A 14,008-nucleotide genomic window follows, 5' to 3' on the forward strand; every position below is an offset into this window, starting at 1 on the left:
TAACATCAGATCTTAATTTTAAAAGTAATTGCTACCCTTAAGAAAATACATGGGGTATGGTCATGATACTGGGTCATAAGGACTTATGTGCAGAAATAATATGAGATTGATGGAAGCTGAACGTGGAAAAAGAGGCATTATGTTAGGAAAATGGAAGGGATTTTCCTTTTTGTCACATGACATAAGCAGGAAGTAAACAATCCTGAACTGGATCCAATGTGGAAGAAGGAAGCTTGTATAGGTAGGGTCCAGAAAGGAGCTGGAGCCTGACAATGGGGCCTAAGCTTTTTACCAATACAAAGTCATATATATGGATTTGTAGCCAATCTTCTTTGCTGGGAGCCCCAAACCTGCTCCTGGAAGCTCTGGCCTTACCTGCACGGAGGTTGTAAGGTAGATAGTACTTGTACCCAGAATGAGATGAGTTGGGCAGAACCTCATTATTGGGGTTATAAAAACCAGGCAGGAGTTAAGCCTTTATGTACTAGAAACAGGGAGCTGCTGGAAGTTTCAGAGAAAAGAAAAACATGATGAAGGTGAAAAGAGAATGTATGCAGATCCACCTGACAGACTTATGGCTAATGGAATGTAGGACTGGGTGAAGCTTTGAGCCTGGGAAGGCAGTCACAAAGGAAGATATTTGGAAATTGGGCTAGGCAGTCTGGGAGAAGGAGATGGAGATGGAAGCAAGAAAAATGAACCAAAATACATGTCAAATGAAAAATCCACAGTCCTAGTGGCTGACTAATCACAAAGAATGAAGGAAAGAGTTCAATAAAATCATGGTGAATGACACATATGAAGAAGTTGGAAGAGCAAATGGTCTACATGTTGAGTTTGAAGGGAGAGCAAGACATCCATATAGAAATATGAATAGACAAGAAATCTGAGACAGAAGAGACAGTAAAAAAAAATAGGACAGGAAAGAGAATCCAGGGAAACATAAGCATAGAAAAAATTTCATTTTATGAAAAAGATTTAGAAATAGGCAACTGCTTTGTTTTAGGGCATTTTTAAATAAAGAAAACTGCAGAGGTGAATAAGACATTCTATGCTAATAATTCATTTCGTGAACCACCTCCAAAAATAAAATAACAGATTTCTGCTTCTGGAAACTATGCTGATTCTGGTGGCAAAATCATTTGCTTTCTCATGAAAGTAGCAGATATTAAAGGTAAACAAAATGCTTTTTAATTACATTTGCTCAAAACTGATCATCAAAATACCATTTCTGTTAATAATTTAATTAAGAATACACTTAATTCTCTCTTTAGTCTTAAAGTTTACAAATTCTGTAAGAGGATCTCTTTTCATATGAAAATCTGCTTAAGGGACTTGAATCCTGGTGAATAGAAGACTTGGGAAGAAATGGCAGCCACATTCTAATACATAGGGCACTTTCACATGGCAGTTTTACTTTGGAGTAAAATTGGAAACAACTGGAGGTCACAGGGATGTGAGTTCTAATTCCTAACACTCAAAGCTGTTCAGAGATAGAATGTATGAATGTATCGAAGCACAGGCAGTCAGCAGATGGACTAGATGGCTTTGCAAGGTTTCTTCTACCTTAATAGTATAGAAACACTCTAATAGCTTATATGATGATTTAACTGTATAAATGCTTAAAATCAAAATGCTCTCAGCAATCCCACATAGAGCTCAATTGAGGAGCCTCTAAACATTCAGCTTTGAGAAGAGGGATCAAAGATCTCATTCTGTTATCAAGTGTTAGCTGAACCAACAAATTTTAAAATTCTTATTTTTCCCCAAGTAAAGGATAGTTTGGTATACACACCAAATTTTGTTGTATGCTTCTAGGCATTCCGGTTTAACACTGTGAACTGAAACAAAAGAAAATTCAACGATAAACTTACAAACAAAGGGAAAAAAGTCAACTATGAAAGTAACAAACCTATCACTCACACTGTAATTTGTATAGACTGCTTGTTTCCTTTTTGGCTAGAAGATTAGAGTGAGCATCTTTTCTTGGATCAACTTTCCGGACAAATAAAGACTTTAACCAGCTGTCTTCTCGAGGTCTGTTATCAGAAGATGTCAATGTCCTATGGAATAACAAATACAAAAATGTGAATCTCATCAGATGTACCAAGATTTCAGTGTCTTTAGGTAGTGCCATATAGTGTACACTGCTTTCATAAATTCATCAATCCATCCAGCAAACATACCTTGAACACCTAGTTCAGGAGCTGTTCTAGAACCTGGGGTACCATAAGATGTCCTCTTTCCATTATGGTAATGTGCACTCTCAACAGCAGGAACAAGTGTAAGATATGTAATTCGTGGCTCTCTTAAGAAAGTCTTTGTGTGTATCTTTGCAATTCCCACAGTTTGTTTTTCCCTCTTCCAAAGCAATTTCTGACAGAAAAAAATATACATGGAAATCTAGAGTAGTCAAAATCGTGGTGAATGAAAGTAGTATGGTGGTTGCCAAGGGCTCAGAGGAGAACACAGTGAGGACTTATTGTTTAATGGGTAGAGACTTTCAGTTTGGGAAAATGAATGTGGATGGTGGTGATGGTTGCATAACAATATCAATATACTTAAGGACACTACTATATATACACTTAAATGATTAAAATGACAAATTTTATGCTACATGTACTTTACCACAATAAAAAATGTGAAAAGAAAATCATTTCATCCCTTAACTAAATTGATTTAGAATCAAGATTTTTAACTGTCACAAAAACCTAGGATTACAAACTTTATTAAAGCATAATTTGCTAATTTTCATCATGTAACTGAATTCTTGTTATACATGCTGTCAGAGAGTGAGGTAAAGTTCACTGAAGTAACAAACTGCACTTTTACCATGAAATTTTAAGTAAATGTGCTTGCTTAGTGGGCACTGTGGGCAGTGTGGTATTATCTATATCAAAATTAAAACTGCATAGGCCTTTCAGCCTAATAAATGCACTTGTAGCTACATCCCACAGGCAGTTATATTTATATAAGTGCACAAAGTTGAATGTATAAGAACATTACTGCCTTGTCTCCAGATTTGTCCTGGTACAGGTAATTTGGATATCCATTAATGGGGTCAAACAAATTGGGGACTATCCAAAATCAGAATACAATGCAATCATTAAAAAGAATGAGGAAGAGAGGAAGAGGGAAAAATATGGTGGAGTAAGGTAAGGTAAATTCGAAACCTCCTCCCTCATATACACCAGGGAAGTAACCACAGCAAACACAATTAACCCTGAAGACTGAAGAACAGACCATCCACACCTGGAGAAGAAGAGAAGGCCACATTAAGAAAGGTAAAGTGGCAGAGCACAACTGATTTACCAGTAATATGACCCAAGCCATACCCTCATCCCAGCCCACAAGCAGGAGAGACAGAAATGGAATGGGGAGGGGATAAATGCTCAAGAACTCTGTACACTTGGCCCTGGAGATCTGCCCCAGCAACATGAGTTCACATTGCTTTGGGCTTTGATGATTCACGGGGCTTGACGCTACGCAGAGTTGTGGAGCACTCTTGGAGGCTGAGACTCCTGTCACTTATAGAGGACAGGAACACTCTGTTGGTCCTGCTGAAACCCAACACAGAGGTATCACTTTACAAGATTTACCAGCAATAGGAAGTGTGTCAGGAGCAGGTGTAAGAGGGAGCTCTCTCTGGAGGAGAAAGGGCAGGTGGACAACACTTCCAAAGCCCTCCCTCTACCCAAGTGCTCAGGCAATCTCAGGAGCTAGCTCCAAACGCTCCATCTCCCTTGCTGGTGGCTCAGTCCCACAGCATGCTTCCCTGCCCACATGTCCTGCCTTGCCTGGCCCAGAAGCAGTCAGACTTTGCTTCCTGGAAACTGGAAGGACACTTTCCTGACTCTCCCAGTCCTGCTTCAGCTCAACTGGTGGGGCTCCTGAGGGGGACAGCTCTAAACTGTCCATATCCTCACTGGTGACTCATCCCTGCATCCCACTCCATAGAACATACCCCGACCAGCAGAGGGAGGGCAGCCTGCCCACAATGAATCCCAGCAGAAGCACCTCACAGTCACAAAGGGCATGCAGAGGCCACTGCTGGTGGAAATGCAGAAGGTGGCACTGCTCATTGCCCACCAACAACAAATGAGGCTCCATCACAAGGGAGACTAAGGCACTGGTGAGCAGAGTCTTGAACTCTGGGCACCACAGGATGCCTTCTTCAAAAAGCCATTACTTCATAGACCAGGAGGCATAACAGATCTACCCAATAGAAAGAAAGACACACAGAAACCCAGACAAAATGAGGAGGCAGAGAAATATACTCCCTCAAAAAGGACAAGATATGAAAGAAGGCTAAATGAAAGAGAGATCACCAATTTCTCAATAAAGATTTCAAAGCAACACTTACAAAGATGCTCACTAACTTGGGGAAAAGAATTGATGATCTCAGTAAGAGTCTCAACAAAGAGACAGAAAAATCTGCAAAAGAGCCACTCAGAGCTGAAGAATATAATTACTGAAGTGAAAAACAGAAGAAATGAATAGTAGACTGGTGGAAGTAGAGGGGAAAAAAGTAAGGAGATGGAAAATTGAGGACAGGAAAACAACCAAGCTGAGGAGAATTTCTAAAAATGAGAAGATGATAAGATAGAAGTGTGACAATTCCAAACAAAAAAATATTTGCATAATAGGGGTCTCAGAAGGAGAAGGGAGAAACAAAGGCATAGAAAGTCTCTTTTAAGAAAAAACAGCTGAAAACTTCCCCAATCTGAGATAGGAAATAGACACACAGGTCCTGGAAGCAGAGAATGCCTAACAAAAAGGAATCCTAAGACAACACAAAGACATATAGTAAATAAAATGGCAAAGATAAAGAGAGAATCTTAAAAGCAGCAAGAGAGAGGCAGCCAGTTACCTATAAGGAAATTCCATAAGGCTATCAGCAAATTACTCAGCAGAAATTTCACAGATCAGAAGGGCATGGTATGAAATATTTAGTGTACTGAAAGGGAAAAACCTACAACCAGAAATCCTCTACCAGAAAGATTATCATTCAGAATGAAGGACAAATTAAAAGTTTCTTGGAAAAACAATGGTTAAAAAAATTCACCATCCCTAAACTGGCCTTCACAGGATTTGCTAAAGGGATTTGGGTATATGGAAACGTTCTTAAACCTAAATATTTTTCATCAGTGAAAATAAACCTACATTAAAGGTAGACCAATTGCTTAACTAAGCAAGTATGAAGTTAAAAAAAAAAACCCAAAAGTAGTAAAATCAGTATCAGTCAAGGGATACACAAAAGATATAGATTATGACATCTTAAGCATAAAGTGCACAGGAGGAAGAAGAATAAAAAAGTAGTACTTTTAGATTGTGTTCAAAACAATGTCCATCAACTTAATATAAACTGTTATTTATTTAGGAAACTATGAACCATATGTCAATCACAAGCCTAAAGCATGTAAAAGATAAACAGAAAATTAAAAAAAAGAAATCCAAGCATAATATTAAGAAAATCATGAAATTATAAGATAAGAGTATAACAGTGGAAGAAAGGAACAGAGAGGAACTACAGAAAGCACCAAAAAACAATTTGTAAAATGGCAATAAGTACATACCTATCAATAATTCCCTTAAATGTAAATGGACTGAATGCACCAATCAAAAGACCTAGGGAGGCAGAAAGTATAAAGAAACAAGACCCACCTATATGCTGCCTTACAAGAGACTCATTTCAGACCTAAAGACGTACACAGACTGAAAGTGAAGGGATGCAAAAAGGTATTTCATGCAAATAAATGGGAGAAAAAAGTAGTAGAAGTACTTGTATCAAAACAAGTAAGGTTTCAAAACAAAGAAAGTAACTAGAGACAAAGACATTACATAATGATAAAGGGATCAGTCCAACAAGAAAATATAATGACTATAAATACCTATGCACCCAAAATAGGAGCACCTAAATATATAAAACAAATACTAACACATCTAAAGGGAGAAACAGACAGCAGTACAATCATATTAGGAGACTTTAACAGCCCATTTAAACCAATGGACAGATCATCCAGACATAGAATAAATAAGGAAACAGAGACATTGAAAAACACATTAGATCAGATGGACTTAACAGATACATAGAATGTTCCACCCAAAAGCAGAAGAATACATATTTTTCTCAAGTTCACATGGAATTTTCTCCAGGACAGAGCTCATATTAGGACACAGAAAGAGCCTCAATAAATTCAGAAAGACTGAAATTATATCAAGCATCTTTTTGGATCACAATGGTGTGAAACTAGAAATCAATTACATGAAGAAAACAAAAAGCCCCCCATAAACATAAGAAGGCTAAACAACATGCTTCTAAATAATCAATGGATCAATGAACAGATCAAACAGGAAATAAGACAATATGTACAAACAAATGAAAACAGAAAAACAGTTATTTCCATATAGATGCTGCAAAAGCAATTCTAATAGAGAAGTACATAGCAATACGGGCCTACCTCAGTAAGAACACTCCCAAATAAATAGTCTAAATTCACAACTAAAGAAACTAGAAAAAAAAGAACAAATGAAATCTGAAGTCAGTAGAAGGAGGGACATAATAAATATCAGAGCAGAAATAAATAATGTAAATAATATTAGAACAGAAAAAAAAAAGCAATGAAACCAAGAGCTGGTTCTTCAAGAAGATAAACAAAATAGAGAAACCCCTAGCCAGACTTATCAAGGAAAAAAGAGAGTATGCAAATAAACAAAATTAGAAAAGAAAAAGGAGAAATTACAACCAACACAGAGATTCAAAGAATTGTAAGAAAATTCTATGAAAAATTATATGCCAATTTGATAACCTAGAAGAATTGTGTGAATCCCTAGAAACATACAATCTTCCAAGCCTGACCCAGGAAGAAACAGAAAATATCAACAGTCAAATCTCCAGTAACAAAGTTAAATTGGTAATAAAAAAACTCCCAACAAACCAAAGTCCACAACCGGACAGCTACAGAGCTGAATTCTGCAAAACATTTGAAGAAGAGTTTATACCCATCCTTCTTAAGTATTCCAAAAAGTAGAAGAGGAGGGAACACTTCCAAACTCATTCTATGAGGCCAGCATCACTCTAATACAAAACCAAAGACACTACAAAAAAAAGAAAATTATAGACCAATATCCCTGATGAGCATAGATGCAAAAATCCTCAATGGTATTAGCAAACCAAATTCAAAAATACATCAAAAGGATCATCCATCATGTCCAAGTGGGACTAATTCTGGGGATGCAAGGATGGTACAATATTTGTAAATGAATCAATGTGATACACCACCTTTACAAAAGGATAAAAACTATATGATCATCTCAATAGATGCTGAAAAAGCACTTGACAAAATTCAACATCCATTCATGATAAAAACTCTCAACAAAATGGGTGTAAAAGGGTATGTGCCTCAACATAATAAAGGCCATATATGAAAGGCTATATATTGAAAACCTTAAAGATTCCACCAAAAAGCTATTAGAATACTGAATTCAGTAAAATTGCAGGATACAAAATTAGTATACATAAATATGTTGCATTTCTATATACTAACAAAGAACTAGCAGAAAGAGAAATCAGCTAGCAACCAACAGCTAGCAACCACTGATCTATGTTCCTACCTTTTTTGCCTTTTCTAGATCATCTTATATACGGAATCACACAGAACATACCTTTTTGAGTCAGTGCCCATTCTTTTTCCACAATCCCTTTTCAAACTCATGACCTTCATTGCTGGCCAGGGCTGTTAAAACATACTTTACGGTTTTGATCTTTAACTGCTCTACACATTAAGTGATCTTTTCTGTCCCTTGCTAGATCATGCTAGAGTAACATGCTGGATTTCAATGGCCAGTATAAATGCTCAGGCTCTTATCCAGTGCTTCAAAATAGGGTCAGTATGCTAACAGGTCAGTATGAGCCATTTCTGGGGGATCTGTATGGAAACACAAGATGATTTATCTACAGACTATTTCCAATCTGTTTATAGGGCTCCTTAAGGACACAGACACCACAAGCAAATCTAAGAGAAAAAGAGATAGTGACCCCAGGTATTAGGGACGGGGTTTGGAATTTAAACAAGAGGTAAGAAAAACTCTCACGAAGTGCATATTCACCATTGCGCATGAGATGAACATGTGGATTCCACATTACAGTAATATAAATTCCTATACTTATTCAACTATGGTGGTTTAGAACTAATAGTACTCTAAATTTCACATGCTATATTGGTAGCATTTTTTTTGCTTAAAAAAGTAAACTTGCTGCTTTAATGAACAAATATTACAATGCAACTTTCTCTCCATAAGATGTTCTTTAAATTTAAAACCAGATTCATAGGCTATTGTCACAAGTAGCTAGAAACCAGATAAAAAGACTTGAATGATGTAAACTTACGCATATACAGACATAAAATATTCAAATACAAAATTTACAAACTGTTTTCTATGAACAATGAATAAATATGAAACTATTTTTTCAGATCCTTCAAAGATCAAAAAGCAGCAAGCTCATAAACAAATTAACAATACCGGAAACATGCCATTTTTTTAAGCAAACAGGACAAAAATATATAATCCTAAACAGCATTTGTAAAAAGAAGTTGGAAATTCTTCCATTTTGCTTTTGTAAGTTAACAAGTTAAAACTCCTTAGAATTAAGAAAGTGTTATTAATGGTGGGAGCCGTGAGGTAGGTACAAAGAGTTAAGGTAGAAGAGAAACAGCTTTCCTTAACACAATGTCTATATTGACTGTGCTTTTCACTTCTGTGTATGTTTAAGTACATTTTTAACCCCATAATAAAATATCTTAAAGCAGTTAAAACAGACTTGATAAATGGTGTAAAAATTAAGTTTTTAAAACTACTCTTTCAATAAAACAAACTTTTAAAAATAAAATTTTACATAAAAGCTATTAATCCCTTAGCAAAACCCAAAATCATGTTATTTCTGTTTTCAATTCACTCTTTGAATATATAAACACACTAATTCTGAAGAAGACAGTTCTCCAAATTAATCATGGTTAAATTTATTTAAACAAAAATAAAAAATTTTGTCAATTTGTTTAAAGTGTTGTAAACACCACATTTTGGGATATCATGAGGCAAACTGGCAAGCATATACAACTGGCGATACACAAAAGAAAGTTTTAAGACTTGTTAATGAGACTTTGTATAATTCCTGTTTTTTCTATATTTTAGATTTTAAGTTCATTAAATTTAAGAAAGGGGTACAATGAAAGTACAAAGTGTATACCAACACTAGGGAATTTCACTTAAAGTAAGAAATACCACAATAACTACTACTAATAGTTTTAAATGGGTTCTTCCGGGAATGTAGACAAGCATATGTCATGTGTGCATATATTGATACTTAATTTCTATGGCACTTAATACCTTATAAAATAGGAGAATTAAGAATTATTGGCAGCCTAAATCTGGGGGCTGCGGATCCAAAGTAATTTTTCTTGTCCTCTTTAGAATTTAAGGGGATTACAAATTACTAAGAATATACTTCTGGCTAGGCACTAGATTAGACAGTTTATGTCATTCTCATTTAATCCTTGGAACAATCTAGCAAGGTAGGCATTATTGCATTTTAAAGCTTGGTTCAGAGAGGTTAAAGGGCCTAAGAAATGGCAAAAAGAAATATGAACCCAGAACTATAAAGTTCAAAATACTTTCACTAGTAAGGAATGTCTCCTGTACACAAATCTCCGCAATGGAACATTTGTTACAGATTTTAATAACAGCAAAGGGATTTACTTGGGGATGGGAAAAATGAATTAAGGGATATGGAAATGCTCCATGAACTAAAGATGAGCCTAAGAAATAGACACCATTACAGGACATACACAAAAACCTGAGTGGTGTTTTCTTTTTATTAAGGTATCACTGATATACAACTTTATGCTCAGGTTTCACATGAGCAACACTGTGGTTACTATATTCCTCTATTATCAAGTCCCCACTACATAACCCATTACAGTCACTGTCCATCAACAGAGTAAGATGCTATAGTCACTACTTGTCTTCTCTGTGCTATATATACTTCCTTCCCCCTGCTCCCCCTACATTATATGTGCCAATCAGTCCCTTAATCCCCTTATCCCTCCCTTCCCACCCACCCTCCCCAGTCCCTTTCCCTTTGGTAACTGTTAGTCCATTCTTGGGTTCTGTGAGTCTGCTGCTGTTTTGTTCCTTCAGTTTTTGCTTTTTGTTATACTCCACAGATGAGCGAAATCATATGGTACTTGTCTTTCTCCACCTGGATTATTTCACTGAGCTTAATACCCTCTAGCTCCATCCATGTTGTTGCATTGAGTGGTGTTTTCTTGAGAACTTGGGTAGTCACTGTCTTGATAAGTTAAAAACAGTCTATTCCAGCATTACCCTCAGTTGGTTGTCCAACTCTGGAATCTGACTGTCAGGTGACCAAAGCTGTCTAATATGTTCAGTGCATGTAGCCGTCCAAACTGCACCACAGAACGGGGGAGAAGCAGCTATGCTAACAGCTGCCAGGATGGTAAGAATGAGTGGGGTTCTTTACTGAGTCACAAACATCACCATCAGTTATCTCTGTAACATCATATATATGTTGTGTGGCACTTTAGAGGGTGGATAGGGGACAGTACATTCTACAAAACACAAGACATTAAATAGAATAAGCACTATGTGCCACACAGTGTGAATGTAAAGATGAACCAGATACCTAGCTCATTCAGTCTCATGAGAGAAAGCTATCAGCAAACAGCCACAGTGGTTATAGATACTGCAGACTCACACACACTACACACACACACACACACACACAAACACACTGGCTTGGCCTATGGTAAGGGATACTTCAGACTCACACACACCACACACACACTGGCTTGGCCTATGGTAAGGGATACTGCAGACTCACACACCACATACACACACACACTGGCTTGGCCTATGGTAAGGGATACTGTAGACACACACACCACACACACACACTGGCTTGGCCTATGGTAAGGGATACTGCAGACTTACACACCACACACACACACACACACACACACACCTTGGCCTATGGTAAGGGATACTGCAGACTTACACACCACACACACACACACTGCAGACTCACACACCACACACACACACACACTGGCTTGGCCTATGAGGAGACATTCTGGCAGGGATACTGCAGACTCACACACCACACACACACACACACACACCTTGGCCTATGGTAAGGGATACTGCAGACTCACACACACCACACACACACACCACACACACACACACACACACACCTTGGCCTATGGTAAGGGATACTGCAGACTTACACACCACACACACACACACTGCAGACTCACACACCACACACACCACACACACACACACACACACACACACACACACACTGGCTTGGCCTATGAGGAGACATTCTGGCCCTGTCTTGGAGGACAAGCAAGACAGATGGACAAGGCAGGTGGTAATTCCAGTCAAAGGGAACATGTCCAGGGGCATGGAGTCATGAGACTGTATGGCATATTTCTGGAACAGCAAAGACGTTACTAAGGTAGGAGGACAGGGTGGGAGGATGGCAAGAAAGATAATAGGGCAAGGGAGACAGGGTGATTAGGCTCTTGTGCACCGTGCCCATCAGCTGGACTTTATCCTGTACATAGTGCAATGCTAGCAAGTTTCTGAAAAAAATCTAGGTGTAAAAAAGCAGCCTGGCAGTGGTGTGGGGGATGATCTGCAGCAATAAAGGTAGGGAGCATGGTTCTTGGGCTCCTGCTGGCTGCTATGCCTAGCAGTACCAGGCACACAAGAGGCATTCAATAGTCACTGGATGGACCAAAGGATGGTCCTGGGTTAGAATGATGGCAGTGGGAATGAATGGGAAGGAATTCTTTTTTTTTAAAAAATTTTTATTAAGGTATGATTGATAATACACTCTTATGAAGGTTTCACATGAAGAAACAATGTAGTTACTACATTTACCCATATTATCAAGTCCCCACCCATACCCCAATGCAGTTACTGTCCATCAGTGCAGCAAGATGCCACAGATTCACTATGTGCCTTCTCTGTGCTACATTCCCTCCCTGTGATCCCCCACACCATGTGTACTAAACATAATACCTCTCAATCCCCTTCTCCCTCCTTTGCCCACCCCCCCCACACCCCTCCTCTTTGGTAACCATTAAATCATTCTTGGAGTCTCTGAGTCTGCTGTCATTTTGTTCGGGGAAGGAATTCTTTTAAAAGATAATCCTGATATGAAAAGAAGACACAGTTCCTGATTAGGTGTGGAAGATGGTACTGTAGTTCAGCTGGAGCAAATCACGGATGGGAAATGCATTGAACACTGAGACCCCAGGATTAGGCAGCAGTAGTGTAATGGGCTTCATCATCTGATCATCAAGCATCTACTGACTGCATTGCATGTGCTGGGTACTGGGCCAGCTGAGGATACAAAGATGAATAATCATGGCCCTGACTTCACAGAGCTGTTTGCTGGTGGGAGCCGATGGACAAAAACATGATCACAGCCCAGTGTGAGATGAGCTTCTTGATGGAGATGTAAGGTAGGGGTGGGCATAGAGGAAGTGGAGTCTAAGTTGGCCTGGGGAGACATGGAGCAGCTCTCTGCAGAAGCACTTGGTGAGCTGAAGACTTACAAGATGACAGGCATATATCAGGCAGATGCCCATGAGAGGAAGGACATTCTAAGAAGCTGAACTATGCCTGCCAAAGCCAGGAGTGTGCAAATATGGTGGAGGGATGGGAACAGAGGGGACCAAAGGGCCAGATCCAAAGAAGTGTCTTGCATTAAAGTAGTTAACCATCCAACTCCCCTCCCACTGCTGACCCCAATAAATCTGTCTTCCACATTGCTATAGAAAGCTGTTCTCTAACATTTCGGTATGGAAAAGTTCAAACACAGAAAAGATGGAAGAATAATGAAGACCTCTATGTCCTGCATCAGTGAAAAAATGATGAACATTTTGTCATTTTTCATCTTTCTATAAATATATTTTTGCTTTTTTACCAAACCATTTGTAAGTATAGACATTATGAGTCTTCATCTCTAAATACTTCAGCACGCATCTCCTAAGACAAAACCATGATACTATTTTCACATCTAAGGAAAATAATAATGCTAATATCCACTCCATTTTATATGTCCCCAATTGTTCCCAAAATGTCATCTACAGCTTTCTTGGCAGGGGTGGGGTGGGACAGGGTTGGAGGGAAGAGGGGTTAGAATCCAAAGTTCATATCATTGATATTTTTCTAATAAGAAAATGTTCTGTTAGAATTCTTAAGTCATTCCCGTCACCAAAAGGTTCAAGTCCACCCTCCTTGTAGGAGGCCAGACTATTGCTGCTAAGAGTTGAACTAGGGGAGAAGTAATAGAGAAGGCAGAATTGAGACCAGCTGGAGGGAGCAGCAGGTGGGTGTGGGCTGCGTGTCTTCATGACCAGAGAACCCAGGAGAGGCAAGCAGGCTTTGTGAAAGGAAGATGAGTTAAATTCTGAATACATAAGCTGAGTCTCAAGCACCTGCAAGACACTAAAGCCATGTCCACTATCAGCTGGAACTCAAGACCTGGAACTGGGCTGAGCAAGTAAGAGATGCTGGCAAATGTTTCCTGAGAAGACTTTCCTCCTTCACCTCTGAAACATTTCTTGCAAGGTCAGCCACCTTCTGGCAGCATCTTGCATAGTTAACCACTCCCTCCTTGAAATACCTCTCCCTGGGCATAGTCACATAACAGTGACCTCACTGCCTGCTCCTTCCCAGCCTCCCTTGCTGTCTCTCCTTCCTGTATTTAGCCTGTAAATGTTAACATATCCCAGGAACTGTTTCTCAGGCCCTTCTCTATTCACACTCTTTACTCAAGCAATCTCAATCACTCCTATGGTTTAAAAAAATGGTTAATTATGAAAAATTTAAGTCAAACACAAAACAGTATAATGAAACCCAAGTACCTATCAACATGTAGCATTCCTATATACTGACAACTCCCAGATGT

At 38.6% G+C, this 14,008-nt stretch overlaps 1 protein-coding gene across 1 annotated transcript in view; it reads right to left on the reverse strand.

Moving 5' to 3' along the window:
• Positions 1-14,008, reverse strand: part of NIPSNAP2 (nipsnap homolog 2) — a 31,339-nt gene that overhangs the window by 14,967 nt on the left and 2,364 nt on the right. Inside the window, exons 2-3 of the mRNA XM_037002585.2 lie at positions 1,924-2,063; positions 1,796-1,841 (exon numbers count right to left, since the gene is read on the reverse strand). Coding sequence (XP_036858480.1) covers positions 1,796-1,841; positions 1,924-2,063 — 186 coding nt within the window. The remainder of the gene's footprint in view (positions 1-1,795; positions 1,842-1,923; positions 2,064-14,008) is intronic.

The sequence above is a fragment of the Manis javanica genome, chromosome 10 (genome assembly GCF_040802235.1).
Source record: "Manis javanica isolate MJ-LG chromosome 10, MJ_LKY, whole genome shotgun sequence".
NCBI lineage: Eukaryota > Metazoa > Chordata > Mammalia > Pholidota > Manidae > Manis > Manis javanica.